This window comes from Calonectris borealis, chromosome 6 (genome assembly GCF_964195595.1).
Source record: "Calonectris borealis chromosome 6, bCalBor7.hap1.2, whole genome shotgun sequence".
Lineage (NCBI taxonomy): Eukaryota > Metazoa > Chordata > Aves > Procellariiformes > Procellariidae > Calonectris > Calonectris borealis.
In genome coordinates, this window is record NC_134317.1 from 11,834,474 (window position 1) to 11,861,141 (window position 26,668).

The 26,668-nt window shown below is 41.3% G+C and overlaps 1 protein-coding gene across 1 annotated transcript in view; it reads right to left on the minus strand.

Moving 5' to 3' along the window:
* Positions 1-26,668, minus strand: part of KALRN (kalirin RhoGEF kinase) — a 524,417-nt gene that overhangs the window by 124,970 nt on the left and 372,779 nt on the right. The window contains exons 27-33 of the mRNA XM_075152844.1: positions 24,949-25,038; positions 20,623-20,715; positions 19,171-19,282; positions 17,230-17,420; positions 16,708-16,809; positions 15,866-16,008; positions 14,399-14,501 (exon numbers count right to left, since the gene is read on the minus strand). Of these exons, the coding sequence (XP_075008945.1) occupies positions 14,399-14,501; positions 15,866-16,008; positions 16,708-16,809; positions 17,230-17,420; positions 19,171-19,282; positions 20,623-20,715; positions 24,949-25,038 (834 nt within the window). The remainder of the gene's footprint in view (positions 1-14,398; positions 14,502-15,865; positions 16,009-16,707; positions 16,810-17,229; positions 17,421-19,170; positions 19,283-20,622; positions 20,716-24,948; positions 25,039-26,668) is intronic.

The window sequence follows — 26,668 nt, forward strand, 5'->3', positions numbered from 1 at the left end:
GGAAAGACCAGCCAGCTGAATGCCCCTTTTCCCGTTTTATATCTAGCAACAGGTACAAAACGTGGCCCTTCACCTTTCTAAGGAGAATCACTTAAATTCTTAGGAAAATCAGCTCTCACTGCATTATCTGTAGCAACCCAGAAAGCTGAAGTTTCTTTGGGTGTGTTTCAATTTACTTTCTTCTCTCTCTCTAAATGTCACACTTCTAACTGATAGTTTAACAACATCACATGGTTTGGTTAAGGAAAGCGTTCCTTCCCTTGGGTAGACCCCCTGCTGTCCTTTTCTATTGACTCCTCAAGATCACGCAGTAAATATCAACACTGGAAAACTTTTAGAAGTAATAACGCCAACTGAAGCCCGAAACCTGTGGGGCACAGCTGGTTCCCACCCTCAATTCTTCCTGCAGTCTCTGCAAGCTGAGAAGGCTCAGCACCTCGAGAGATGGTGCCCTAAAGACATGACAACAAACCCAACCGCCTCTTGTGAAAATAAATAACCACCAGCCGACACACAGCTTTTCTCCATGAGAGTGGAAAATACGCATGTGTGGTCCAGCCATGTTCTTTCAATAATTGTTTATTTGCAAGTACGGTCAGGAAGTGATGCTGTAGTGTCAGGAAAAATGAACCCAGGGAGAAAAGGGGTTGTGGAGTTGTGCCATACGTTTCACACCCCTCTGTTTCTCGCCCACACACATTTGAGGAGGGTGAGTTTGATTTTGATTGTTGGTGGGTTTTAAATTAATCCAAGATCCAAACAGAAAAATAAAATTGGCCTGGATAACAGCAGCACTGTGATTCTGGAAACTGAGGCTTGGGGGGAAGCTTTGGGTGTCTCTCTCTCAGCTGTAGGCTGCCAGTAGCAAGGCATGCATGCGGTTTACAAGGTGGAGAGAATGCTTACTCTAAGGCAGGGAAGTGCCTCCTGGGGCAGCCTGCAGCAAAAATATTTGGCTCCAGAATAAATACTGCCTCAGATCACTGAAAAGACTGTGAGTTTGTAGATTAGCAGAAGCAACCAGAATAGCCCTCCCTATTAGGCTTTTCTTCCCTACATGACCTAATGGCGAGAAGAGGTAAACCCTTACTGGGATCTAAGGGGAAAGAGAAAACAAAATAATGATACACGATGTGGTATGATCTCTTCCTCCAGTCCCCTCACATCTAACGTCTCCACTTCCCATGAAAGCTCTCACCTCCCTCAGCTGCCTGCCCAGCTCTGTGCTTCCCTGTGGCTTGCCCTCCATCTTCCTCTGCCACCTTCTATTGCCTTCCAGTCCAGTATCTATGTTCTTGTGATGCTTCGTGGTCCTCTATGCTCACAGCTGTACTCAACCAGGCAACACACAAAGACTGAGGTAGATGTGGGCTTGGATAAAGAGTTAAAATCAATTAACTCACAGTCTGTCTGCTCCCTTTTGCCCATAATCAGGCATTGCACCTTTTATGAGGCCATGCCATAAAGGCCTCTTCCACATGAGAATGTGTGAATGAGTTTTATGTGGGTTTTATATACAGGTTTGGATGGAGAAACGGTTACCAGTAGACAGCAAGCTGAAGAGAGGAAAAGTATGAGCTGAGGTGGTAGGTTGTGAAATTTTCTCAAGAACTGATCAGCTCTGGAGACAAGCAGTCTTGCTGAATCCCCAGGAACTGGTAAATTCAGCACACCAAGAGTCAGCCAAATCTGGACAAGGCCACCAGCACACATTAGCGTCAACAACTGGTTGTATAACTCAGACTAGATCCAAGAAGGCAGTGGCTGCTGCATGCAAATATACATATACACCTGATGAAAGAAAGGACCCTTCAAGAGAATTTCTGAACACCTGCCTAAGAGCTACCGCACACCAGTACAACCCTCCGCTCCTGAATTAAAAGTTTCCTTATAAATATTGTTTGTGATCTATGTTTTCCTGACTCGATCCCCTATATGAAGAAAAAGGGAATTTGCAACTGTTTCCCTTTATTCCCCTCCTTCACACACTGTTTTGTTTCCAATATCAAACCTCTTGCTAATATTAACTTTGAACTTGGATGATCTCCAATGTCTTCTAACATCCTTGATCAATGAACTTAACAGTTGCTCAAAGACCTGCTCTTAACACTAATTTCTGATCTCACGTAAACTTTTCATCCTTTCTAGACAGTTATTCTGTGTTATCCCTATATGCCCTTTATAGAGGGAACCATGCTGTTCCAAGGTTTTCTAAGTTTCTTGAACAAACCTGGCACTTTACAGCTAATAAGCATTAACCACACAAAAATGATGAATTCTAAAAGGAAAAAAAAATCTATGCCAACAAGAAAACATATTGTTCCTCCAGAGGGATATATTTAATATTGTAGAGCCAAATCAAACAAACATGGTGTAATCACCAGAATGAAACCTCAGAAACAACTCAAAACAACAGCACAGGATAAATAAACATGAACTCAGTTCTCTGAAGAAAAGGAGAATGATCAGGTTTAGATGAGGAACAGCTTCTTGCTTAATGACAACATGGAAGGTAGAACTTGAGATGAAATATGAAATTAAAAAAAAAAACAACCAACCTCTTCTTTAAAACAAGTTCTGAATCCTGCTTGCTCCTTTCTTTCTAAGCCAAGCACTTTAGATGATCCAGTGACTGGCCCAAGAATGGCTACAGAGACAACCCCAGAATACTGATGAACACTTCCTATTCTAGTTATGTCCTCATTTTGGGGGGACCATATAATCTACCCACTTTTAATTAACCCTTCTGTCCCTTCTATCAACAGACAAATTTGCAAAACCAGCATGACTCTGAGCCAGGAGTAGATATTTCATGTCTTGAGCAGGCTTGTTTACAAAGTGGTGCTCGGACCTTTCAGACTGTAGGTCTCGGCAAGTGCCAGTGTACTCTCATTAGAGGTGACAAAGCAAGTAAGTCTGAGGGCAGCCCCAGGAATCACCTCACCGGCGTCATAGCCCAGTACTGTCATTCTCTGCTGTGCAAGAAGTGCAAGAACAAAAGTGAAAAGGAGTTGTTCATGAGGAGAAAGGGAAGGAATTAGTGAATAATTTACAGGTCACTGAATGTTAATTTTGATAAGCAGTGATGAGGAAATGGCCTTTCATGACTTACAGTTCAGCTTGCACTCTCATTAGCGTATATTTAGAGGAAAAAGTAACTCATCCACTTGATCTCTTAATATATGTATTTTTGTCTAACCATTACAGACAGAATCTTGCTGGAAAAAAAAAACTATTTTTGACTAACATGAATCAATTTAAACTATTTTCCATTCAGTCAAAGATCAATTCAGATCTAGAAGCTCCTCTGCCATTTGAAATCCAACTCAGTTTCTAACGTAACATAAATGGCAACAAATCTTTGACATCTGATTCTTTGAAAATCACAGCATATTTATAAAAGTCAAACAACAGCTGGTCTCTCTTTAGAGCCGAAAAACAGAATATCCTTTAATTCTTCTGTGCAAATCAATAATTTATTTGAATCCTTCTATTTTAAAATCACTCGGGTTGGTGATGTCTTTCAAAGAAAGATAGGGATTTTACTGCACTTCCTTCCTTCTTATTCTGTTTTGACTGCATCAAACTGATTCACTTAAACATCCTCATAACTTAAACATCCTCTTTCTTTGTAGCAGGCATCAAAACATCTTTTTTTGTTTGGTAATATAGATTTATTGATATGGAGCGTGATTTATTTCCTGTCATTTAACGCCATAGTGTAGTCCACAGCTGAGTTTCAACCATCTTTACAAGGGCAGCATTCTGCACCTTATTCCTGTACTTTAAAATTACTTCTAAATTACAGCTTTAAAATTACTTTAAAATTACAGCCATCTTGTCTAAGCAGGATCACGTGTTCTTCAGAAATGTCTTGTGATTGAGAGATACCACATTTGCAGTGAATTTAGGATACTCGTTATATCAACTAAGATGACCTTTAACTGTGCGCCTTGCACCTGTAAGGGGAATGTGTTCATCAGCACATTAGTCCAGAATCTGATTTTCACACTGCTTGCAGGAATAGAAAGCAGATGTCAAGTGGGCTGCCACAGAAATTACATTTAAATACCCTCACATGAATGTGTTGACCCTTGATATTCATAGCTACAATGTTCTCAGCAGAGCTTCAGCCTGAAGGAGTTCCATACACCTATTTTACCATAGAGGGACTTGACTTATATTTTCAAATGTTACTGATTTACTTATTTTCCACCAAAAGATGCATTAGATTGAAATGATCTAAGAATAAGACTGAAAGCATACTGAATGCTGATCCTTATTTCCTAAATGAAAAAAAAAAAAAATCTATGAAAATCAATAACAAATGTTCTTTATGAAATGGATAGCAACAAAGATGAAAATTTACAAAAGAATGCACTTTATAAAAGAAGTGGAGCATACTTTATCTCCCTGGGTGTAACTGCTAGTATGCATGGAGGAAAATGCTGAAAAGAAATATTTGAAGAATCTCTTTCCTTAGGACTGCACTTTCAGGGACTTTCAGTTGGATCTCTTCTCAGCATCTGATCACCCAACTGAATCTGTATTCATATCTGCAGCTATTTATAGCTGCAAATAAAAAACTGGGAAAGGTGTTAAGAAAATATCTGCTGCTTCTGCACTGGTCTCGAAATAAACCTGTAAGTGCTGACCAGTTACCCTTCACAGACCACCAGAGGAATCGCTTTCCTTTGGGGACAGAATTGTGCCCAAGCATTTTGAGAGCAGAGGTCCCGCTACAGTTCAATAGCACTTTCAGAAATCCCAGCTGAGATATTTAAGGTGCAAGGCAAATTTCATGCGTGCCTTTTATGAAGGGAATATTACCCAATGAACAATATTATTTCTATTTCCATGGACAATACAGATGTTCCATGTTTCCCGATACTCATTCATTTTTGTCCATGAAATGAAACCACAGGCTGCTCCACAGTCAGCAAACTCTCCATAGGCAGCAACTCTCCATAGGCAGCTTGGGTTTTTTTTTTTTCCTCTTTCAGTGTGCATTAGGCACATTAGAAACAATTACATTGGGATTAAAACTTTTTTGATATCATATAATTAAAAATCTGACACTATTCTTACTACTTCAAATGTCCTTTGAGGTGAGAAAGAAAGAACCCCTTGCAAAGCTTGTGCCGCCTTCTTGCCTTTGTTTTGGCTTTGCTACATTTTCATAGTGATGAAGCCAGGGTTGTGTGAAACACTCAAATCTCTGGGAAATTTCTTGCTAAAATTCAACTACTGGATAAAAAAAGGGGGCCTTTGGTGAAATTCATCCACTGTCATCATCTCTTAGGTAGCTGCAGGAGGATTTCTCCAGCCATGCAGTACAATAAGAAATGGATAAGGCTCCACTACACGGTTGGGACTTTAGAGAAAGTTCCCTGAGCAATTACTATGAAGTTTGCAAGTGCTTCCAACAAGTGTCATATTTTAAAAGCAGCTGCTCATGTTTTACTTTGTTTTTCAAAAGAACACATACACCTTTTCTGAGAAAGCTCTTTGAAACAAGACAGCCTGTCTTCAGTGCTACCTCCACCCACAGCTGCAACAAATACTTGCTGGCAGCAACAGAAAGCAAATGTCCCTACTCTCAGCAGCACTCGCACCCTTGACAGCTCACTTCTCAGAGGTAAACCTCTTGATCATTCACTTGTTACATTTAGAAACGGATGCCGGAAAAGACAGATAACACATAATTCAATCCAGGATTAAACCTGGCTGAAAACCAAGGTTGGTAAGAATTACTTTTTCCCTTGTTTTGAAATCTGGTTCCAATCCAGGGAAGACCAAAGTCCATTTTTTCAAAGTTCTCAGAGGAAAAAAGGGCCAAAGGCCCCAGAATTGTCCTGGGAGATTTGTGTTGTAGGGAGTGCCAGTATTAATACCTGGGCTGAGGAACTGGAGATCCTGTGCTACATGCATTATAAATCCAAAAAAAAAAAAGCTGTCGACTGACTCTACTTGTAGATGACAGGTGGGTAAAGCTACAAGTCATAGTGACCAGTGTACAGACAAAAAAAGGCAATGTGAGACCTATCATCCAAGTCCCCAAACCAGAGATTAAATTACACCAAGGCACAGCATAGGCCTGGCACTGACTCTCTGAGCAAGGGATGGTTTTAACTATTTGGATCACATCTGGAGTTCAGAGTTTTCTGTGAGTGCCCATGCAACTTTGCACAATGAGTCGAATAAGGTGCATGTCGCCCTGCAGTCCTGGGATGACCTCATGTGGAAATCTAAAGATGTAATTTAAACCTTGTCTATTTGATTGAGTCATATTTCAATGCAAGTTTTTTTTTTTCCAAAAGACTGAAAAATCTTGGATGGAGACAGGCAAGTACAGCCCTGCAATTCAAAAGCTGGAACACTTCATGTTCCATCCAGCATGGCAGTGCTGCATTCCTGATAAGAAATACCGGAAGCAAAAGGAAAGTCCTTACTTGCACTTAGGAAAGAGAGAGGGGGAAAAAAAAGTGCCACAGTAATATTACTGAGCATGAATGATTAGAAAGGCAAGTTCATGTCAAAGAAGGCATTGCCAGCAGAGATAAAACAGTCTTATTTTATCAGCTCCAAGTATCACTCCACTGACCTTAGTTTCAGGGAACTGTTCACAGTAAAAAAAAGATACATATATTTATGTATTTTTCCCAGGGAAGAGTTGAATTTACAGGGGTCCTAGACAAGATTCAGAGCAAGAACTGAGAGGCAGTCTCCCAAAGCCTACGGAAATTTTTAGAAACTACCGTCAGAGAGAGAGAGATGTCAGCTCCTGGCTGAACAATTTATTTCCTTGATAAGAGAAACACTTTGCTACTACATGACAGTATCTTGAAAAGAGTTAACAACCTATAGCTAGTGAGCACTCAAGAAGGCTAAGTAAAGTGCCAAAATGTTTTATGTCAGGTTTTCCTTTGCTAGCTATCATGTTCTCCCTTTTCCACAGGTGAGGGCAGTAAGAATTCAGCATGACAATTGCACTAATGCTAGGCAGTGTCCAAGCCATAGACATATATCCTCTGGTGTCGCAATTCCCTCCTCTTTTCTTTATCATATCTTCACAGGAAAAATTCACTTAACAGTCAGCAGTCATTTTCTATTACATAAATCTAATTTTACTTGTAGTACCATAATTCATCAGTCACTATAAGGGAGCAGCACTCTAGACAGTACACTACTGAATCCTGGCACATCACTCGCCTGGACAGGATCAGTGCAGAATAACGACAACAATACTTACATGAATAAGACCGAATCAATCCCTTCCTTTGCCCTTTAGAAACTCACAATTGTTAAATCTAATCTAATTTACTGAGAGTAAAATATACAGGTTGGAGGAAGAAATCTCTTCAAGTCCGTGCCCAAGCCTCACCTGGCAGACAACTCTATATGCATCACCTTTCACAGGGCTCCAGAAAACAGGAAGATTTCTAAAGAAATACTCCAGATTCTGTATTTAAGCGACTACCTGCTTTACCACCCCACTCCGTATTCCCATGATCATGCTCTCAGTCAGAGTTTTTACATCATACCTTCCAACTTCCTTCACATCAGCTACAATTTGTAGCAGCCATTAACCATTGGCAGAGCGACTTTCCACTGATGGGTATTTTCTATTCAGTTCAGTCCCACTGCTCACGCACTGCATAGACTCCAGTCCATAGTGATGCATATTTTGACCATACACAAGCACTGCTGGGGGTCAACAGCGCTTGTCTCCTGAAATTCCTCCAGTGCTGCAGTAGAAATGTGTCTCTTGCACATGACTCAAAACAGAACTCACTGGCGGAGATGGAAAAGGCCAAAACTCGGATCATGGGATGCGCACACTGTGCCATAATAATGCCAGAGGGATAGAGGGCTTGCATCACTAGCTGTGTAAATATTTTGTAAGAGCCTAGAGATGATTTAAAAAACCCTAGTACCAGGGGTTCAAAGGAAAAAAATGCTTCAGGAAAGTAATGTATGTAACTGAAAGCTACAGAATATTTTAATAGCATTGAAGAGAGACAATAGCACTGAAAACAGACAATAGCATTGAAGAGAGACAGAGATCTGCTATACAGGTTTTAATTCTGCTTGGTGTATCAGTTCCCTTGCTGAGAAACTAAGTAGAAATTAAATTGTCAGCTCAGTCTTAGCAAGAGTGCTCTTGTTAGCAGAATTAATGTATTCATTCGCCTTACGGTATTGTTTTTAATTTCTCCATGCCTTTAATTCCCTCTCTGAAAATGGGGGTATCTCTCATTTTTATCCCAGGTCTGCACCTTCTGTATTTGACAAAGTAACGTCTCATATTGACATCCATTTTTTAAAATGTTTTTTCCTTATGTTGATTATTTCAAGATTTCAAGGGGATTTTCATTGAAAGATTATTATTATTTCATTATTTTGTAGCAAATGCTGTCATTTCTTTAATTGAGCTTTCCCAAGTCATTCCACCTTTGAGAGGAGCCTTAGGCTTGCTGCTGATTCCAGGCCAATCTGAGAGCACAGAAGAGAAGAACATTATTAGTACCAAAACCAGAGAAATCTCTGGTGGGATCAGCTTTATCATCCAGGCAGAGCTGATGTGCAATGCTGGTAGTAGCAAGGATCACGGTCCCAGTGCTGGTGTGCTCCAAGGGGCTAGTTCCACTTTCAAGTGGCTAGAGAGCTGGGCTTGTGTGTAAATACAAATTTGCAACCAGACCCTAGTCTGAAGTGCCTATGCCTTCATGTCAACGCAAACCACATGGAAACCTGCCTTTTATTTGCAGGATCCACGTCCTGTGATGGGGAGAGCAGGGCATGCGCTGTGCTGGGCTGTTAAGTCAGCTTTACGCTAGTGTGAGGGAGAAGACTTTTCCCTCAGTGACATTTAGGGAACAATGCCAGCCATCAGCAACCAGGAGCTCCCTACTTGCTGTAGTCAGGTTTCCAACTCCCATTGCTGGAAGCAAGTGGCTGAACTCCAGCTGACGGGATTGACAGTTTCAGAGAAGGGAGTATTTGTAAACTTCCTGCTCACCTTAACATACCTCATTTCTTTATAAATTGCCCAGTCAGAGTGGGATCTTTGGCTTTTCAACTTTGGTTTTAGGCACTTTAATTTCAATACTTAATTTCCAGATTAATTTATGCTGGGAAGCAATGATTGACCGCTTTGTATTGAATATGTTGATGGTGGCATCTAATAAACATAGTAGTTTTCCTTATGTCCTCCTTGTGAGGTATGTAACAGAACAAGTTTCCTTTACTATTAAATGAGCATTTCCATGTGGTAGTTTTGGTTTTGTTTTTTTAATCAGCACATATTAACACGAGGCAGTAGTTCAAGGAAATACTACCTATTTAGAAAAACATGCAGCTTGGTTGGTTGGTGCACAACTTTATGGAGTTCAAACCCAAAATGATTAGTAGCCTCAAGGAAGAAAGTGGGGGATCGAGGCATTCCTCATATCTGTGTTATTTGGAAAGGAAACTTCCAAGGAACTGAGAATTCTTCCTAACAAAGAATCTGAAGCAGTACTTCCTGGATCAGATCCTAACTTCTGCTTCAGCAACAATATCACAGGGAGAAAGCTATTTTACCTTGATTAGAAGCCTTTCAAGAGAAGAGAATCACCCCTAGGTGACTTGTTCCAACAAGACTTAATCCTAAAATCCCCCCTCTTATACCAATTACCTTCAATTAGAAAAATGATTATTCCCAGATTTTATATAATACCACCGATGTGGAAGAGGTCAAGATCACAGTCTCATGACTGCTGAAAGATGAGCTGAGTCCAGTTTCTAATGGAAAAGATAAAAGTATATTGTGTATATTTATTTTTAGAGAGTAAAAACTTTTCCGTTCACATTTCAGAGCTTTATTCCGCATCCAAAAACAACAGGAGGAAATGAGAACTGCTCTGCTCAGCATTCTGCAAAAAGCAATAAAAAAAAAAAAGCCATTAGAAGATGGACCAGTATCGCCAGAAACAGCTGTTTTACAAGCCAATAGATCAACGGGCTTAACAAATGAGAATGCCCTGCATGGTAGCATTTTCTTTATGCAATTCCTCACTGCTTTGAATCCAAATATAAAGACTGAAATCCTGTCTGCCATGAATTGAATAGGGCAAGGATTTCTCCCTAAGGAGAGGTTTTTTAGATAGCATCCTGAAGAGGGCTTACTATATAGAACAAAAGCCTTCTAGCTTGCCTTTTGGAAAAGGATGAAGAAATTTTGCATAGTGGGTTATCTAGGACCTGATTTGGATGCTCAATGGGAATTACACTTACTGTAAGTGTCCATTATCTATTGATTCGTTAGCACGAGTTTGGTTCATGAACCCACTTTTTCGCTCTATACAATACTTATATAATACCAGATGACAATCCAAATAGTTCCTTTTCCGTGTATGAAATATTTTAGATTATAGATTGCATATAGAAAAAGTCATAGATTACAAATGGAAAAATAAACATTTTACATGTTCTCTCTTTCTTCCCTTTTACAAAGGTGAAGACCTACAGACCTTACTTTAAGTCTGTGTGTCTGCTATATAGTATTTAATGAAAATGAAATGTTTGAGTCCAGGGATAATTGCTTTATATATTTTTGAGAGAGAAAAATCCAAGAAAATTGAAGATAGTAAGGACTAAGATCCAGCTTTAAGAAGCTACTTAAACAGGTATTTAATTTAAAAGACAGGAGTAATCTCTCTTTTTTTTTTTTTAAACAGACTTGGACTTTTTTTTTTTTCTTTTAATCTGAAGAGTCTCATATAATCACCTGACCACTGCCTGCAACCAGGAAAGCCTGAATATTTAAAGACTTAGCAACACTTCTGGAGTCAGGCATATAATTAAGAATATTTTCAAAGTAGAGTCTGCTACCATAAAGATTGCTGTGAATTTCCTTCAATATACAAAAGCGGCTCTGAATTTGGGTCTGTATCCTGTGTTGAGACAACACAGGACAATGCTATAATTAATGTACATATGTAACGTTTGCAAGAATTCCTGTCTCCCCCGCAAATTCCTAATCCAAACAAGAAAAAAAAAGACAAGTGCAATGTGCCATCAGATGTAATTTGTCATGGCATCCAACATGTGAGTGATAGAGCAGAACTAGGACTCAGCTCTTCTGGCCCCCAGTCAAGTGGTCTATCCTCTGCACCAAATGGTCCCCCTGATAAATGTTACGGCTAGGTGCAGCTGTCTTGAGAGAAAATAAAATCCTTGCTGAATTTACAGTAATGTTATCTCATTCCCACTTAACAACAAAAAACCTTCTGCCTTTTTAGAAGTTTGAAATGCAAAGGTAAAGCTTTGCTCTAGGGCTGCACCATGACAAGAGAGGAGACAGAAATCAACCCAGAAGGAGTTGGCTCACAAATAAGTTGAAAGAAATACATATGACTTGAGGCATAAGGAATGTTATTAAGCAGAAGTGCTACTTGAAATTGGGAATATTTGAGAGGCTGTGGTTTCCTTTGTCTAAAATGTTGTTTGGCATTCTTGTGTGGACATTCAACTAATGTGTTAGTTAATCCTTGGGCATAATAGCAAGATTTAGGGAAAGGACAAAGTGTGTCAGGTAAATCTTTGAATTCTTTTGCCTTCAGAGAGTAATATCAACTCTTAAATGTTACTTGAGAATTGTTTCTGGCACTGAGTTAATACATAGATGGTCCCAGTGCAGGATTAATCTGCTGCCACCCTGGCACACTGCTAGCACTACAAAGTTCTTCACATGTGTTTGTACATGAGGCTGCTGTGAACAGCCAGAGTTTTTAAAGGTAGGAGCTCTTTCTCCTGGCTCCTCTGGATGGAGATCTCACTGGGGCACACAGAGAGGTCACCCACGGAGACTACAGCTGTGAAAAAACTCAGACCCTGAATCTGAGCTCCTGGGAATAACTCTGCTGACTATGCTGAAGTTAAATAGGCAGGGAAACCACTATTTGCTGTTATCAGTACCACGCGAGTTAATTATACCATGTATGTTACAGTGTTTACCAAGCACTATCAACTGTGCCAAGAAACCTTAACTAGAAAGCATGATATGGTACAATCTTCCAGTGCCGATAACTCAGTACCAGTCTATGGGACAAGATAAATCTTCCCAGTCCAATGAGATTCACTCAGACCATCCTAGAAGATAAGCTCAACCACACACTGGAGGAAAAAATCCCATTTTGAAGTTGGAGAGCAAAATAACTTGGAATGACAGTGAATTGTTCCCATGTGGTGAAATGTCACCACTAGGAGTCTTGTGTCTTGTTAGGTCCTTGCACAGCTTTGGGATCTGCTAACACAGAATCCCCTCACAGCAGACGCTAACACGTGCTAAGGGCTTCAGGCAAGCAGCATAAGAACAGACACCTGAACTGAGACTGAACGCAGGTGTGCCTCCATGCCACTTCAATGGGAGGTAAGACAACTCAGGTCCATCTCTCATTAATTTGGGTAACATTGTGTAGAAAAAACAGAGAGAACTACAAAACGATGCAGGGAGTTCATCTTCCTTGGAGCAAAGACACAGTAATGCAGCACTCTGGGGGCTATATTCTCCACAGTATTCTGGCATTAGCACCAGTGACAATAAGGAAACTCTTCAGCAGTTCCAGTTGCTCAGATTCAACAAAGCACATACAAGTATATTTAAGCTTTAGCTGTACACTGGGATTTGTTTCTATTCAATAAATGTATATAAGGACACACGAACACACAGATAGCCTTAAGTCAGCAAGAGAGCCTACCCACCTTAAAAAAGTAAAAAACATGACACAACCCTAGAACTGATTTACCACTGTTACTACTGATTTCCCCAGTGGTAACAAATTTTTCCCTGTACGATTTGGTGCTCAATTTATCTCATACACATTTGCCATTCAGTTCAAACAAGGTTTTGGACAGAAATTCCTATAACCCTTCCCAGTCTTCCATCCTTAAACCAACTGTTGCCATGATGGGCTGTCTTTCACGGTACAGCTGGATCGTTTCCTGGGCTGTTGGCTCTATAGATCTTGTATACAGCTACAGCATGCAATATGGAGCACCTTATCTAGATCTTGCCTCATGCAACTTAGTCAATGGGCTTGGGGCAAACGAGCAAAGCTTATGCGAATGCTTAAAATTAAGCATGAGCTCAAGTACTCTACAAAGTCAGGACCTTTCTCAGGAATGATAAATGTGAAAAGCATGGAAAAGCAGGGTGAGCCCATGTAGATTGAAGACATAAGTAAGTACTTCTTTGGCATTGGGCAAAGTATTTGCATACATTACAGTGGCCTTTGGATTGTGAAGATTAAGACTTTTCTAATGCACGTTATTGTTCAAAAAAAGCAAAAGCACGGGAACATGCCTTTAAGATAAATACAACAGGTGGTCTTAAAAAGATAATTTATTTGCAATTAACTCCTATTTCTGAGTCCAGCTTTCAAAATAACCTCTGTACTGAACCTTACTTGTGAACTTTACAACCATAAACTTGAATTCTGATTTTGTGAAGACACTCTCCTACCTTGTGTAAGTGGCAGCATAATTAAAGCCCTGACAAACAGATAAATCCAGAATGGTTCTGCAGAATTCATCCTTTTGCAAGTTACAGATGGTTTCAAAACCACACATGAAGAGAATACGGACATTCTCTCAGTGGATATGACAAACCCCATCAGCGTAGCTAAGGTGAATTATTACTAACAACCCATTTACTTCTACCACCAACTGCTAATTGAGCTGAAGACCACAGTTGGAGGTATCAGGGTGAGAAATTCAAGTCAGACATCCTAGTGCAGGTAGGAATCTGGACTCAGATGGTCTGATAAGTAAAATGACGAGTACATACGTGCCGACAGCGTGCAGCATTCCAACAGAATCTAGCGCATCTCGGGGCCATCCATATGCTCCACCATATGTCCATGAGGAGTGGGGTCCAGAATCACAGTCTCTGGAAAGGGTAGGTCTCCCAGGCTCTCAAGATACCAGCCAGGATCCCAATTTTGCTGTATTAATTGGTGTGTAAGCACCTGTATTCCCTTCAACAAACTAGTGATTTTAACTCAGAGGGCAAATATGGAACATAACCAACTGTTCGCCGATTCAGAAGCTGGCTCCCACAGGGCACATTCTACTAGGGAAGAAAAGGTTGCTCTGGGCTGTGTTTCTTCAGAGCCAATTCAACCTCTGTGTATTAACTACAAAGAAGCTGCAGCCACAGAGATGTTACCATGTAAAACAGCAGTACTGATGAGCAGTAGAAACAGACTGGATTTTAATAGCCTAGCATAGGGGAATACAAGTTTCAACTCACTCAGTAGAAGGCAGGTTGCTTTATTATGCCTTCTATTCTGCTCTTCACCTAGATTTTCCTGGGGACGATTAACTGTGGTATATTTTCACATTTCAGTCCTACCTTATCACTGTCCACTGTGTTCTGTGACGTCCTGGATGCAATGGAAATGGTGTCAGGTTGACTACTGCCATCTCCTTGGCTGTCTGCATCATCTACTCCATCTCTGCAAAAGACATAATAGGGAAACAACAATGCTTACTTAACACACCATCTTGGAATGTGCACAACTTTATAGGTGGATTTGAGAAGTGCCAAGAGAGTGTGCCAGAGCTGGCTTTGTGCTAAAATTACCTCACTGATGCAGCCCATGTTGCTATGTAGCTTGCAATTTAAAATGATGTCACCCTCAGCGATAGGGTTGGGATTAGCACATAATCACACCGTTTGTTGCTGGAAATAGGATGGCCGTTGCCTGCGTATTTACAGCATAGAAGACTCTGGTGTTCAGAAATAGTTCTGTAATGAGGGTGTCAGGCAGAAATTTTTCTTCAATTAGATTTCTGCCTTAACCAAAACCATTCAGCCTGACACGTGACACTGAAGGAAGGGGTATTTCTCTTGTCTCACAGGAACCACATTTTCAGGAATTTAATGCTAAGCCATAAAATGATATCCAAACAAAACCAAATAAAGACAGTGTAGAGCTCTACAAGTCTACGTCTATGAGTCTGCTAACAGAAGGTATTTTCTTCCCTTTTGGTATATAGATATAGTTGTAAATTTTTACTGGTCTTTCAAAATAAACAGTTAAATAGTACAAAATACATATTTAAGGACAAAGAAAGAAAAAATTAAGATCCCCATTCTGTACTAGAAAATTCTTGTATTGGTGCATGTCCCCAAGAAGAAACATCTGGATCTCTGCCTGGCTACAGATCTCCTGGGTGACCTTGGTTACTCATGCTTTGGATGCCTCTATAATACAGCCCGGAGTAAGAGAGTGATAAGACTTGATGAGGAAATGGAGATGCTCAAATTACAGGTGGCTTTTGGGAATGCCAGCATGACAGCAAAAGAACAATTCATTTTCTATAATTTCTACTTAATCCAGGATTCATAGAAGTGGACAAAAAAAAGTTAATATTACTTCACAGGCTGAAATGAGTTTGTATTTAATGATGAAGTAGATTCTCCACTGTAGTAATATATCATCATGACCAGCTGTGATTTTCATTGTCAAACAATTCAAAATGCCAAGCAGGGAAAAAAAATCCGTTAATACTCAAATGTGAAGAAGTAAATTCTGCTTTGAGAAAGGAACATAACCTTGGACTCTGAAGAATTTTTACTGTTCATTTCTCTCCAATACTTTGGAGTACTAAAATAAAAGACCTTTGTATGTGTATCATAGAAAAGCTTTCTAGCTCCTTTTCCCACGACAACATGTAAAAAACAAAGATGTTGAAAACTGCTTTTGACTATAGTAAGAAAAAGTAAGTGAATCCAGTCAAAAGCCCACAGACACTACACTGCTGTTGGTCGAGAAAATGCTAGTGATTTCGCATTGTATGGAATGACTGAGGTTACCTTCTACTGTTGTTTCGCTGCTTTGCTGGTGTCTTGGGGAGCTGAATTGGCTCTTTCAGAGCTCCTTTCAGATGGATAATCCTTTCTTGAATGACTTCCCGGATATTTTTGATCCATTCCTGTTTTGTTTCAATACTGGATGCCTAAAGTTCCACAGGGCAGAAAGACAGACACTTTATCATACTCCCAGCATGTCACCTCCTATGTAGAAGAATTGTGGTTGGCTGATGAAAATGCATGATTAACTGTTTCTCCTCCCTGCTGTATTGTTTTAGCTGCTGGAGTACCTGGTTACCCCAGGAGAACTGAGGTATTTTTACCAGACCTACTTGGCAAGCAACAGTAAAGCAGCTAAGCTCTGGATAAATTTATTTAATGCTAGCAATACAGCATGCTCTGTGGAGGGGAAATAGGTTATCAGTGCACAGCTGGGATTTCTTCAGACAAAATAACTATAACATGAATTCTTCGTTAGAAACTCACTTGACAGAAATGGCTGTCAGCTCTGGAGGTTTGAGGAATAGGTTGGCTGTCAATAAGCTCTAAGGACTAAGAGAATTATACCTCCCAGCCAAACACCCTCAGACGTGCCCTGTGTCAGTGTGCAGCTGCTCAACCCAGGTTGCAAGAGGAGATGCAATTTCAGCAAGGCTGCACAACTGCACTGTCTTGATTCATACTGAGGCCTTAGAGCTGAATTGCTCCTGATGCAGGCATGACCCCGCTGACAGACATGGAAGCCATGCGAATATGAGGAGGGAAGAAACTGACCTTTCATTTAGTGCTCCCAAGGCCTCAACTAGCAGCTCTAAAGGCAAAGAAAACAAGCAGAAAAGACTTACTTTCAGCACTGTTTTATTGTCTGAGGATGGTGTTCGTCCAGACCACAAAGCAAATTTACAGGGATCTCCTTCAACATGTTCAGTCACTCCCAGTTCTGAGGTCTAGTGTGGAGGAGAGATGATGAGAGATTTCATATATATGAAGCCTCATGAGTCCAGAAAACTTTACATTTGTAGGGAGAAGTGGGGAGGCAGGGATGGACAGGGGAGTGAGATCTTGTCTCTGCTTTGCTACACACAGAAAAAAGAAACAGAAAACCACCAGGGTATGGCAAGGAAGTGAATGGCTTAAGTGATCCTCCTTGCGTTTCCCACTCACTCTTCACATCTCACTATCTCAAACTTCAAGACTCATTGTGAGCTTGGCTTCCAGGTGAGCCCCGCAGGGCCCAGAGCCAGCCCTTCCAGGTGGCATGAGTATCCCCAGCCCAGCACGGGGACATGTGAGCCATCCCCCAAACTCCACCTCTACCTACAGAAGAAACACAACACCCAGAGTATTTTCTTTGCAGCCACACCTACCAGTAACTTGTTCTTGTAAACGTATTTTGTGTGTCCTGAAGAATCTTTGATCTCTTTGCTAAACACCAAAGAGATTTCAAAGAGAAACAAATGCCTCTCACGGCCTTTCCGAATGAGAGACTTGGGATCCCACACTTGGAAGGAATCCTGAAGAATCAGCTCTCCCTGGACGTCCAGGTTCTCATCAAACCCTAAAACCACAAAATACATTGGCTTGTATTTGTTCTTGGGACCAATAATGCCCAGAAACACCGGAGCAGTAAGGACTTGAAATAAAAGGGTCTTTCTCTTTTTTAATGCATATTCTGAAAAGACATTAATGGGCATCCATTGCCCCAGTGAAAACACTTTTCTTTTTTTTTTCCTACTGCAATGATATAATTATTTCACCAGTGGCAAATACGTCATATGTGCTAAATGATACTGCTGCTAAAGTGTAGTGGTAATTACTTAAAGATAAAGATTATAAGGTTTCAGTGGTGATTACTATACACAGAACTGCAACGCAAGGAGAAACATAACATGCGGTAGCTGGAAGTGCCCCGTCATACCATGATGCCTTCAAGCATGCTAACCCAACCTTCAAGGGTCTGTGAGTCCACAGCAGCGGCATGGGGGAGTTATACCTATGAGAGCAAATTGGTATGGTGTCTGAAACATGTTTTCCAGGAGGAGTTTCTCATCTTCCAAGCTGCATGTCAAAAACCTTCACATGGCTGAGGACTACAGGGCTCCCTCCACATAACTGGGAGGCTTGAGGGAAAAGGGAGTCCCTAGTGCAAGGTGCTCTCCAAGCTGCTGTCTGAGCAGCTTGTGGGTCACACTTCTCTCCAGAGCTGGGGACTGCTACTCCACCAGCACAGCCTGTTGTTGCTCATGCCGGATAGCCCTGGGAGAGCAGCAAGCAGCCCTGGTCCCTGCTCCAAATATTCAGGAATAATGTTTTATTCAGAAGACAACTGTTCAAGTGCTTGTCTACCCTAACAAAGTCATCCCTGCTTCTTTATTATTGTGTGGTGCTGGTCATCTTATGGGGACAGATTATCCAGGCGTTATTTTGGGAAACCTTGCTTTTCACCAGACACCACAGTTAAAACCATCTTTATAGTGTTTCGACCTATGCTGGGTCAGTTTGCCCCCCTGCAATTTTAATCACCTGGTCTTAATGTGCTGCTTAGCTACTGGCATAATTTCCTTTTTCTTGCCTGTTTTAGTACTCTTCTTGTTTCCTGGTTCTGACTCAAGCCAGGCTGGAAATTATTTTCCCAGGCCAAGAAAATGTTTGAGAGACAATAAAGCATCTCTGTCCAGAATAAAATTTTTAAATTTTAGAATAGTCCACACATCAAAAAGCCAATAAAAGACTTACCTTCGGGGCAATGAAAATATTTTTTTTCTGTAATTTTGAAATACTTTTTTAATAATACCTTTTTCTTTTTTTTAATCTTTGGGATAATTACACTAACATTTTGAAACATAAGTTGTTTTGACTCAGAAAACCATAACTTTTTCTTTTGAAATGTTGAGACAGTATTTAAAAATGTTTTTGTCCAATAATCATGATGCTACCAGCAGCTAAACTGATACTGTTTCAGGACGTTCTCTTTTTTTTCATTAAGTAAGAATGTTTTAACCAAATATATATATACATTGTGTATGTATACATACACATATGTGTATGTACATATATATACACATATAAATACATATACACACACACACAAAAGATATAAATCAATAAAATCCCAAAACTTCTTAGCCAGCTTTATTCTTCCAAGACTTTTGGAGAAATTCCAGAAAGGAGCTAGGAAGTACCTGAAAATTATGATCAATCAACAGTATTGCTACAGTCAACCTGCACTAACTTTCTACACAAGTTACAAGGAGGTTTCATTTATCAGCAGGTCCCTCCCCTGCCCCGGCCACCTGCCCATCTGATACCTTCCAGCATGCTGACATGCATTGCGTCGTTGGCCTTCTTTGGGACACTGAGCATCACTTCCAGACCATCTTTGAGTTCCCCTTTGCCCTCCTCGCAGCAGGTTAGCAGTTCCTAAGAAGCAATGCAGAACACCTATAAACAAACTCTGACCAACACGCTGGCTTTATATCCAGTTGTGTTACTTGGTACACGCAACTGCTTCGCTAACCGTGACAGGAGACAGCTGAGCTAAAACCCATCACGTGGATGCTCACAGCTAGTAGGGATCAAATGGGAATGGTTATACAGCAAGACAAAACAAGGTGCTCTCGAGTGAGACTGTGCACTCAGAAGATTTCTAGGGACTTATGTCTATGCAGCAGACACCAGTCAGCCCAGCGGTGCCAGCCGGGTTGCAGGGACCCCTGCCTGGCCCAGCAGTGCTGGTGAGCATGGCAGTGCAGGCAGGGCTGGCAGTGTGCTGTGTCCAGGGCAGGGAGGTCCCTTCAGGAAAGATTCACCTGAGGAGGAGACCAAGCGGGTGATGACTGAAGGGGTGTTTTAGCCTTCCCATTAGCAGATGGTTTGTGCAGTGCAGGCTTGCTGTCCCACAGCACTCACAAGACTATGGTAAACCTGTGTGTTGTTTCAGTAAACTGGTACAAAGCACAGATTTGTCAACACATTAAATGTACTCAGTAAGTACCTTCCTAGTGCAGCATATCACTCCTTTGGTACATACACAGGAAGCTTTAAAGTATTATACCTGGTCCTAGCTTTTCAAAGTCAGAATCTGTCTCTTTCTTTAACTCCCAGATATTTTTTTTTCTCTAGTTTACTAGTGAAGTGAACAGTGGCTGGTTAAGTTAGATCTAAAATTCACCTACTCACAAGATACTACAAACACCTGTAACCAATTTACAATAAACTAACAAAAGTGTTTTTTTAAATGGGAAATGTTAATGTTTCACTTGGAAGTCCTTTGCTTTGTATATGAAGCTTTTCTGTGTTTTTCAAACACAAAAGTATCAGCTCCCAAACAGAATCTAATGCCAGTGAAGGTGTCACAGTCAAAAGACAGTGAAATTTCCCAAAGTTCATTACTGCTGTCATTGAAGCCTTTAATTAAATTATTACATGTCACAAACTTAACAAGAAGGAAAATAAACAGTTCTGTCATCCCTTCAATTTCCCTTTCCCAGTTCTCACTTTTTAGGGTTAAGTCCACTTGGATACAAAAAACCCAGTTGAAACAGGTGATCAGTTTTTTACTGTTTGTTTTTTTCTTTCTGTGAGTCTTTTCCTTTAAAACACCCAACCTGATTTCACACTTTGTTGCCATGCTCAGGCCAGGGAAGTGGGAGTAGCAGCTCAGCAGTAGCTGAGCAGGTCATGAACAGGTGATGAAGCAGCTCCCTTAAGAATAAGTTAACACCTGGGAACCGCTCTGCATGGGCAGTTCACTAAGGTACCTTCAGTAGGAGTTGGTATTTTGTGATCCTCTGGACAGGCTTGATTAAATAAGAAGAGATAGAGTTGGCCAGACCGTGTCTTTGCTGAATTTCCTAGAAGAGATAAAACCAGCAGTCAGTCATGGAAAACCATTAACCCCCTGCCAGACAGAACCACTCATAACTAATTTTAGCTCTGGATCTCTGCATTTCTTTAGTTTTTTAACTCTCTTTAAGCTCACACGCAAATAACCGTGGTCTCAGAGTGGCTGGCAATAAACTGCTGAGTCCCCCTAAGGCCACTTAAACTGCAGGGGCCCTATGCAAGTTAAGCTAAGGCTATGTTGAGTAAATTACATAGGCTTCGATTTAAATATGACTTATCTGTCATGTCAACTGGTTTCTCCTAGCTATGAAGGCTGAAAGCAGAGTCTTAACATTCAATTAAAATGGAGTGACATTAAATTAAATTGCATGCGTAGGGTGTAATTTAGCTGTCTAAACATAAGCATCTAGTACTATTTGAGAGCCCTGGGGTAGCTGAAAGATCCACATGGGAGTAACAGGTCTGACACAGCGCTGACAGACCTATGTTATTCTGAGGTGGCGGCTGGGGGCCAGGAGAGATACCCTTATGATACCTTTTACTTCTGGTTTGTCACCTGCATCTCAACCAAAACGTCTGTGCTGATCAATGTGATGTGCTCATGAACTTCTGGAGACACTGCAGATAGGCACCTGGTGAGGTCTGCAAAGCACCCAGCTGCCTCCCTCCAACCGGTTCCAGCAGGAGTTAGGACTTCCTGAAAATCCTACAGGACCTTAATGCACATATTTAGCCTTCTCAAAGACTTCAAACTCATGCCCTACAGGGGCAGATTCTCTGCTGAAATAGCACAGGTTGGAATTCCTTTTGCCTCTGCCAGGCCCTGGCCATGCCTCCCCTTGCTCCTGGCCATAAGGAAATCCTCAGTTCCTAAGGGAGCAGATGGGGAGGGGGAATGGGACTTATCTCCAGCTACTGGAGGGTAAATTTGAGGCTGTAAAGGGAAGAAGTTACAGAAGATGACGGGGGAAGAGCTGCCAGGAGTGGAGATTTTCTTTCTGTATACAGTCTGATTTTCTGCTGAGTACTAGGAAGGTTACTGGGTTTTTTAGCTCCAGTGTTTATCTTTACGCTGGGATGCAAAAATAGCCACTTTTCACACAATGTGCCAACAGATTTTTTTTTTTTTTTGTACTAGGCAAGTTTGTTTTAGAAAAAAATATCTCTGATGCCATGAACAAGACCCAAAAGGGAAGGGGCTCTGAGTGGGGGTTAATGGAGTTTGCATGAAGCTGAGTCACGGCTGGCTCCAAACAGGGGCAGTGTCTGCAGAGCACATGGCTGGGACTCAATTAGTAACTGCGGGAGCCAGCAAGACCTCGGCCATGTCTGTGAACTTCCTGGACCTGGCTAAGTACACTTGTTTTTGCAGGATCCAAGTAATGAATTTAGCTCTATTCCTTCCTCCCAGCTCTCTGAAGAGCAGAGCATGCTCCCAGCAAGATGCCTCCCCTTCAGGCATACCTTGGTCTGCCAGGACGCTCCCCAGTCAGACTGTGCGGAGACAGAGTGGGTTGGTGGAGTGACAGCTGTCCCTGCTGCACAGAAACCTGCAGCAGGGAAGCAATAGCACTGCTACATGGCAATCGGACAAATACACTGCTGGAAAGGGACCTGCTCCCTGCAGCTCCTCCCTCTGCTCCCTGGAGTGTTGGAGTAAGATGGCAGCCTGCTGGAGTGTGTCTTGGGTTGGCTTCGTAACAACTGGAGAGGTCTGAACTTACTGTGGGTGGAGGTGGAAATTGGAGAGGTCTGTGCAGGGTAGAGCATGGTAGTGCAGACATTTCTCACACACCTCTAAGTAACATGAAGCAGAGAGATATCTGAGCTAGCTTTGAAGCAGCTGCCAGGTTTCAGAAGCAAGCTAGCCACAGGGCTCTGTGCTCCCTACTTTGCCCTGCTTCTTGTTTAAAGCAAGCTTGGTTCACGTTATAGTGCACCATGGCTCACCATTAGACACAACTTTAGTTATTCCTTGGGTGGAAAAGAGTCCCAAGGGCCTGGAAGAAATGAAGGTATCTGACAGGCACCATGTGCTGGCAGTTGTGTGTTGCAAACCAGATGAGCTGCAGAACAGGATCAACGTGTAGTCTTACATGCAATGACAGAATCCCAGAAAAACACCAAAAATATCCTCTCCGTAGGGCAGCATAGCCCCCTCACAGGACCCTCCATGGACAACATGGAGACAGGAATACTTGAATACAATTTCATACCATAAGAATTGCTGAATTTACCATGAAGCAGTGATAAAGTGCCCAGATTTTGTATCAAATGTCAAAAGAGATTCACAAATTTAGGTAAGTTATCTAATTGTGTACAGTTGTTTAGTAGGAGGACAAACTGCATCCTGAACTCGGTATACAGACCAATGGCTTGCTGAGTAGACTGATTGAGCACTAAAAACCTCATGAAACATTTAGGTTTTGTAATGCATGACACAAATCTTTGGTGAGCAATTTCAGAAGAAATATTACGAAGGAGAAACCGAGACCCTGCTCGCTCCTCTGCCCATTTCCTAAGGGACACTCTAGCTCAGCGGAGAAACTGTCCAAGAACCATCATCCATGCAGAAACACAATGCTCTGCAATGCTACCAAAGTCAATGAGCTCTACCATGTAGCACTCTGTAAGTGCTAAACACTAAAATCAACTCTATCAACTCAATATGCTGATTTTCACCAGCTGAAGCCCTTGCAATGAGCCCTGAAGCTGCAAATTTTCCATGGACTTGAAGAGTTCAGACAGATTACTGGGACTACTTGTTTTCATCTCAAAGGTGGCTTTCTATGACAGTTTATGCAATTTAAGGGGTTGTACGCTTGTGATCTTCAAGCAGGCTTCTTACTAGACAACTTACTGTCAACATCAGGGTGTTTTGGGAAATTCCAGGTTCTTCCTGGAAGAAAAGAACCAGCAATTTCCTCCGTATTCCTTGAGCCAGACTGTCCCCTGTCCTGCTACTGAACCACTGCCACTCCAGGATCAAGATAAGAAGGATCTACAGGTACTTCGCACTACCTTAGTCAGATTGAGTGACTCCTAGAGGATTTTTTGGGGGGGATAGCCAGCTTTCTCTTTTTGCACAGGCATCACTGGGTAGCCCAGCACAATTCCCACCAATGGAAGGAAAACATCTCCCCTTGCAAAACAGCAGATGCTGACATATGAATATTCTCTATTAAGCAACATCAGGCAGGTTTCTAGCCCATATACAGAGCTGGAGTGGAAAAGCTTAGCAGAGGAAACGCTTTTAAACTGTGTGAACAACACTGACAGACACCTAAGGTGGCTCAAATCCTCCACGAGTCACCAACCAGTACAAACCATTCAATAGGCTCAAGCGCCACCTCCTGGAAAATCCCTTTCAGCTCAATTCGACTTTTAGACGATTTGGTAACAAGGCAAAAACAAGGCAAAAGAAAAAAGTGTTCATCACTTTTCTTCTGGCTCATGTGAGATCTTTCAGTGTTGAGTTTAATTGAAATGCTATAACCATTGGCACATACGAAACCCAGAGGAGCTGATTCACGTCAGGCAGGTTGGATCCTTCTGAGTAATTACATTTGTAAAAAGATTTTTAATGCTTTGGAAAAGAGATCTTAGCATTTTTTCAGAAAGGCAACTAATTAAAGCTATAAGCTAGCAGACAAGCATGGCAAAATGGATGAGGTTCTGAAAATCAGAGGGAAAGCTTAGTTTAAAGGTACTCAAAAACTTTAAAGATTTTTCTCAGCCTACAAAACTGGTTTTGGAACCTGCAAATGTTTATCACCAGGTGTAGTGCTTGTAAGGGAAATAGTCTAATTGCAGACAGTGGAGTCTCTTACTAGCATGATGAAGCAAATGTTTAATAGGGTGGGTAAAATTTGCAGAAGAGGAGGACAGGATCTTGTTTTGGACTTAGGGATTTCAGGTCATAAAATATAATGGGATCTGCTTTTCATTTTACCACTAAACCCACAAGTAGAGAGTACATCTAAACCAGATATTTGGAAAGGATTGGGTCTGAAGAATGCACAAAGGTTTCCATACTGAGTGTCTCCATTAAAAACGACTTGCCACACTGATGAAGATCACACATCACACCACAGCCTATGAGTTTTCACAGCATGTGATATCTGCAGTGGAATGAAAAACCCAAATGCCAAAGCACAAAAAGGAACCCGTTGCTCAGATGTAAAGAGGAGGTGTTTCAGCCGCACTATGCGTGCTGAAGGAAAATGGCAATGGCTGCTTACATCAAAGAAAGTCCCTGCATGTTCCAGGATGAGCTGGCTGGAATCAGGCTTGTTTTTGCAGTAGGTGACATACATCTGAAATTTATCTGCCTGTGAAAACAAACATCAAGGGAAAAGCAAGATAAGCTATTTCTCTGCTCGCGCAGTCTTTCATTAAGGCTCACCAGGATAAATACAGGTGATAAACCCCCACCTCTCAAAGCAACATAAGAATTGCAAATTAAGAACAGAAGACTTATAGACAGTTCATACCTTACCTGAGCAGTTTTGAGGGGAATGAGGTGCACCATGTAACAGCTATGGGAGGCTTTTTTTAACAAGTGTCACAGAGGGGAAGGCCTAAAACTTTAATCCAGCTATACAATAACTTCTAAGAGTTCTAATGATGTTACACAGATTGTATCCAAAAGTCTGCAGGTCTCAAAACCCAGTCTTGAAAAGTTGGTTCTATTCTCTACTTGCAGATAAAGCCAGTGCAGAAACTCTGGGCAAAAGACTCACCTAGCTTAAACTGTCTCGAGCCAACATTTTTGACTTGAGACTGGCTCAGATTTGTGACGCCTGGCTCAAAATTGCCTTTCCTACCTTGGTTCAGACTTTAATGGTTCAAACTTCATGCTGTGCTAGGAGTGTTTTGCATTTCATTTCCTAATTTATTTATTTTTAAGAGGAAATTAAAAGCATCTGTGCACTCCTGCCTTAGAGCAGTTTTGTATTACTGAACTCTCGTCTCAGGGAGAGGCAGGCAAACAGAAGAGGAGGATGGCCTCCTTTTATTACTATTGCGTTTGCGTTTTTTATACCAGGTATATAGATAACAGGACCCTGCAATTGGACAGGCAGCTTTGTACGTATGTCTGTAACCAGACTCACAGCTCTGAACATGTACTATTGCTGAATTGATGTGGTAGTATCTTAAAAGTACCATGAAGATTTTGCACAGAACAATACGTAAATGTGTCCATCTCTCATAAATATGTAACCTCTTCTTTGTAAACAATATTTCTGAATCCATTTCATCAATATTTGTGTCATGTTTTTGAATTAAAAGCCCATCTGAAGTCATCCAAACATGCTCATTGTGAAAGTGAAAATGATCCACAATGACTTTTAAAATACTAATTCCCAGCTTCGAAATATGAATAAAACCATCAGAGAAAACATGAAGATGGCTGACTTGTGTAGTAAATATTTTGAAAATAGAACAGATAAATTACTGTAGCCAGTTCCTGAAGCCTCCTACGCCCACGCGGACTCTTAGCATCAAGATTTCAAAGTCCTGTTGGAAATTATCCTGGTATTAGTTAATGGAATGAGAGAGCACAGTGGCTCAGCAATTTGACACTAATTTCTGAAGAAAAATGTTGATAAAATATGTCGTTCATGCCTTTGCAGAGGTCTCATGGCACGACTAAAATACTCTAAGGAGGGTATAATACGATTTTAAATGTCCGTCCTCCCAGGGCCCTTCACAAAGAAATGAATGTCACCCCTAAATACAGGTTTAGTTTGACGAAGTCCTGTTAAACAGGAACCAGCAGAGGTAAAAGCTGTGCTGGTCAGTGCAGGAGAAAGAGAGAGGCTCTGGAAAGCCTTCACACCACTGCTCAGGAGAAGAGTTAAGGTAGGGAACCTTTCAACCTGGGAAAGGTGAAGGACAAAGAGTCATAGTTCCTGATTAGCTCCTAATCTCGTTTATCACTAAGGACGTAACCCTTGC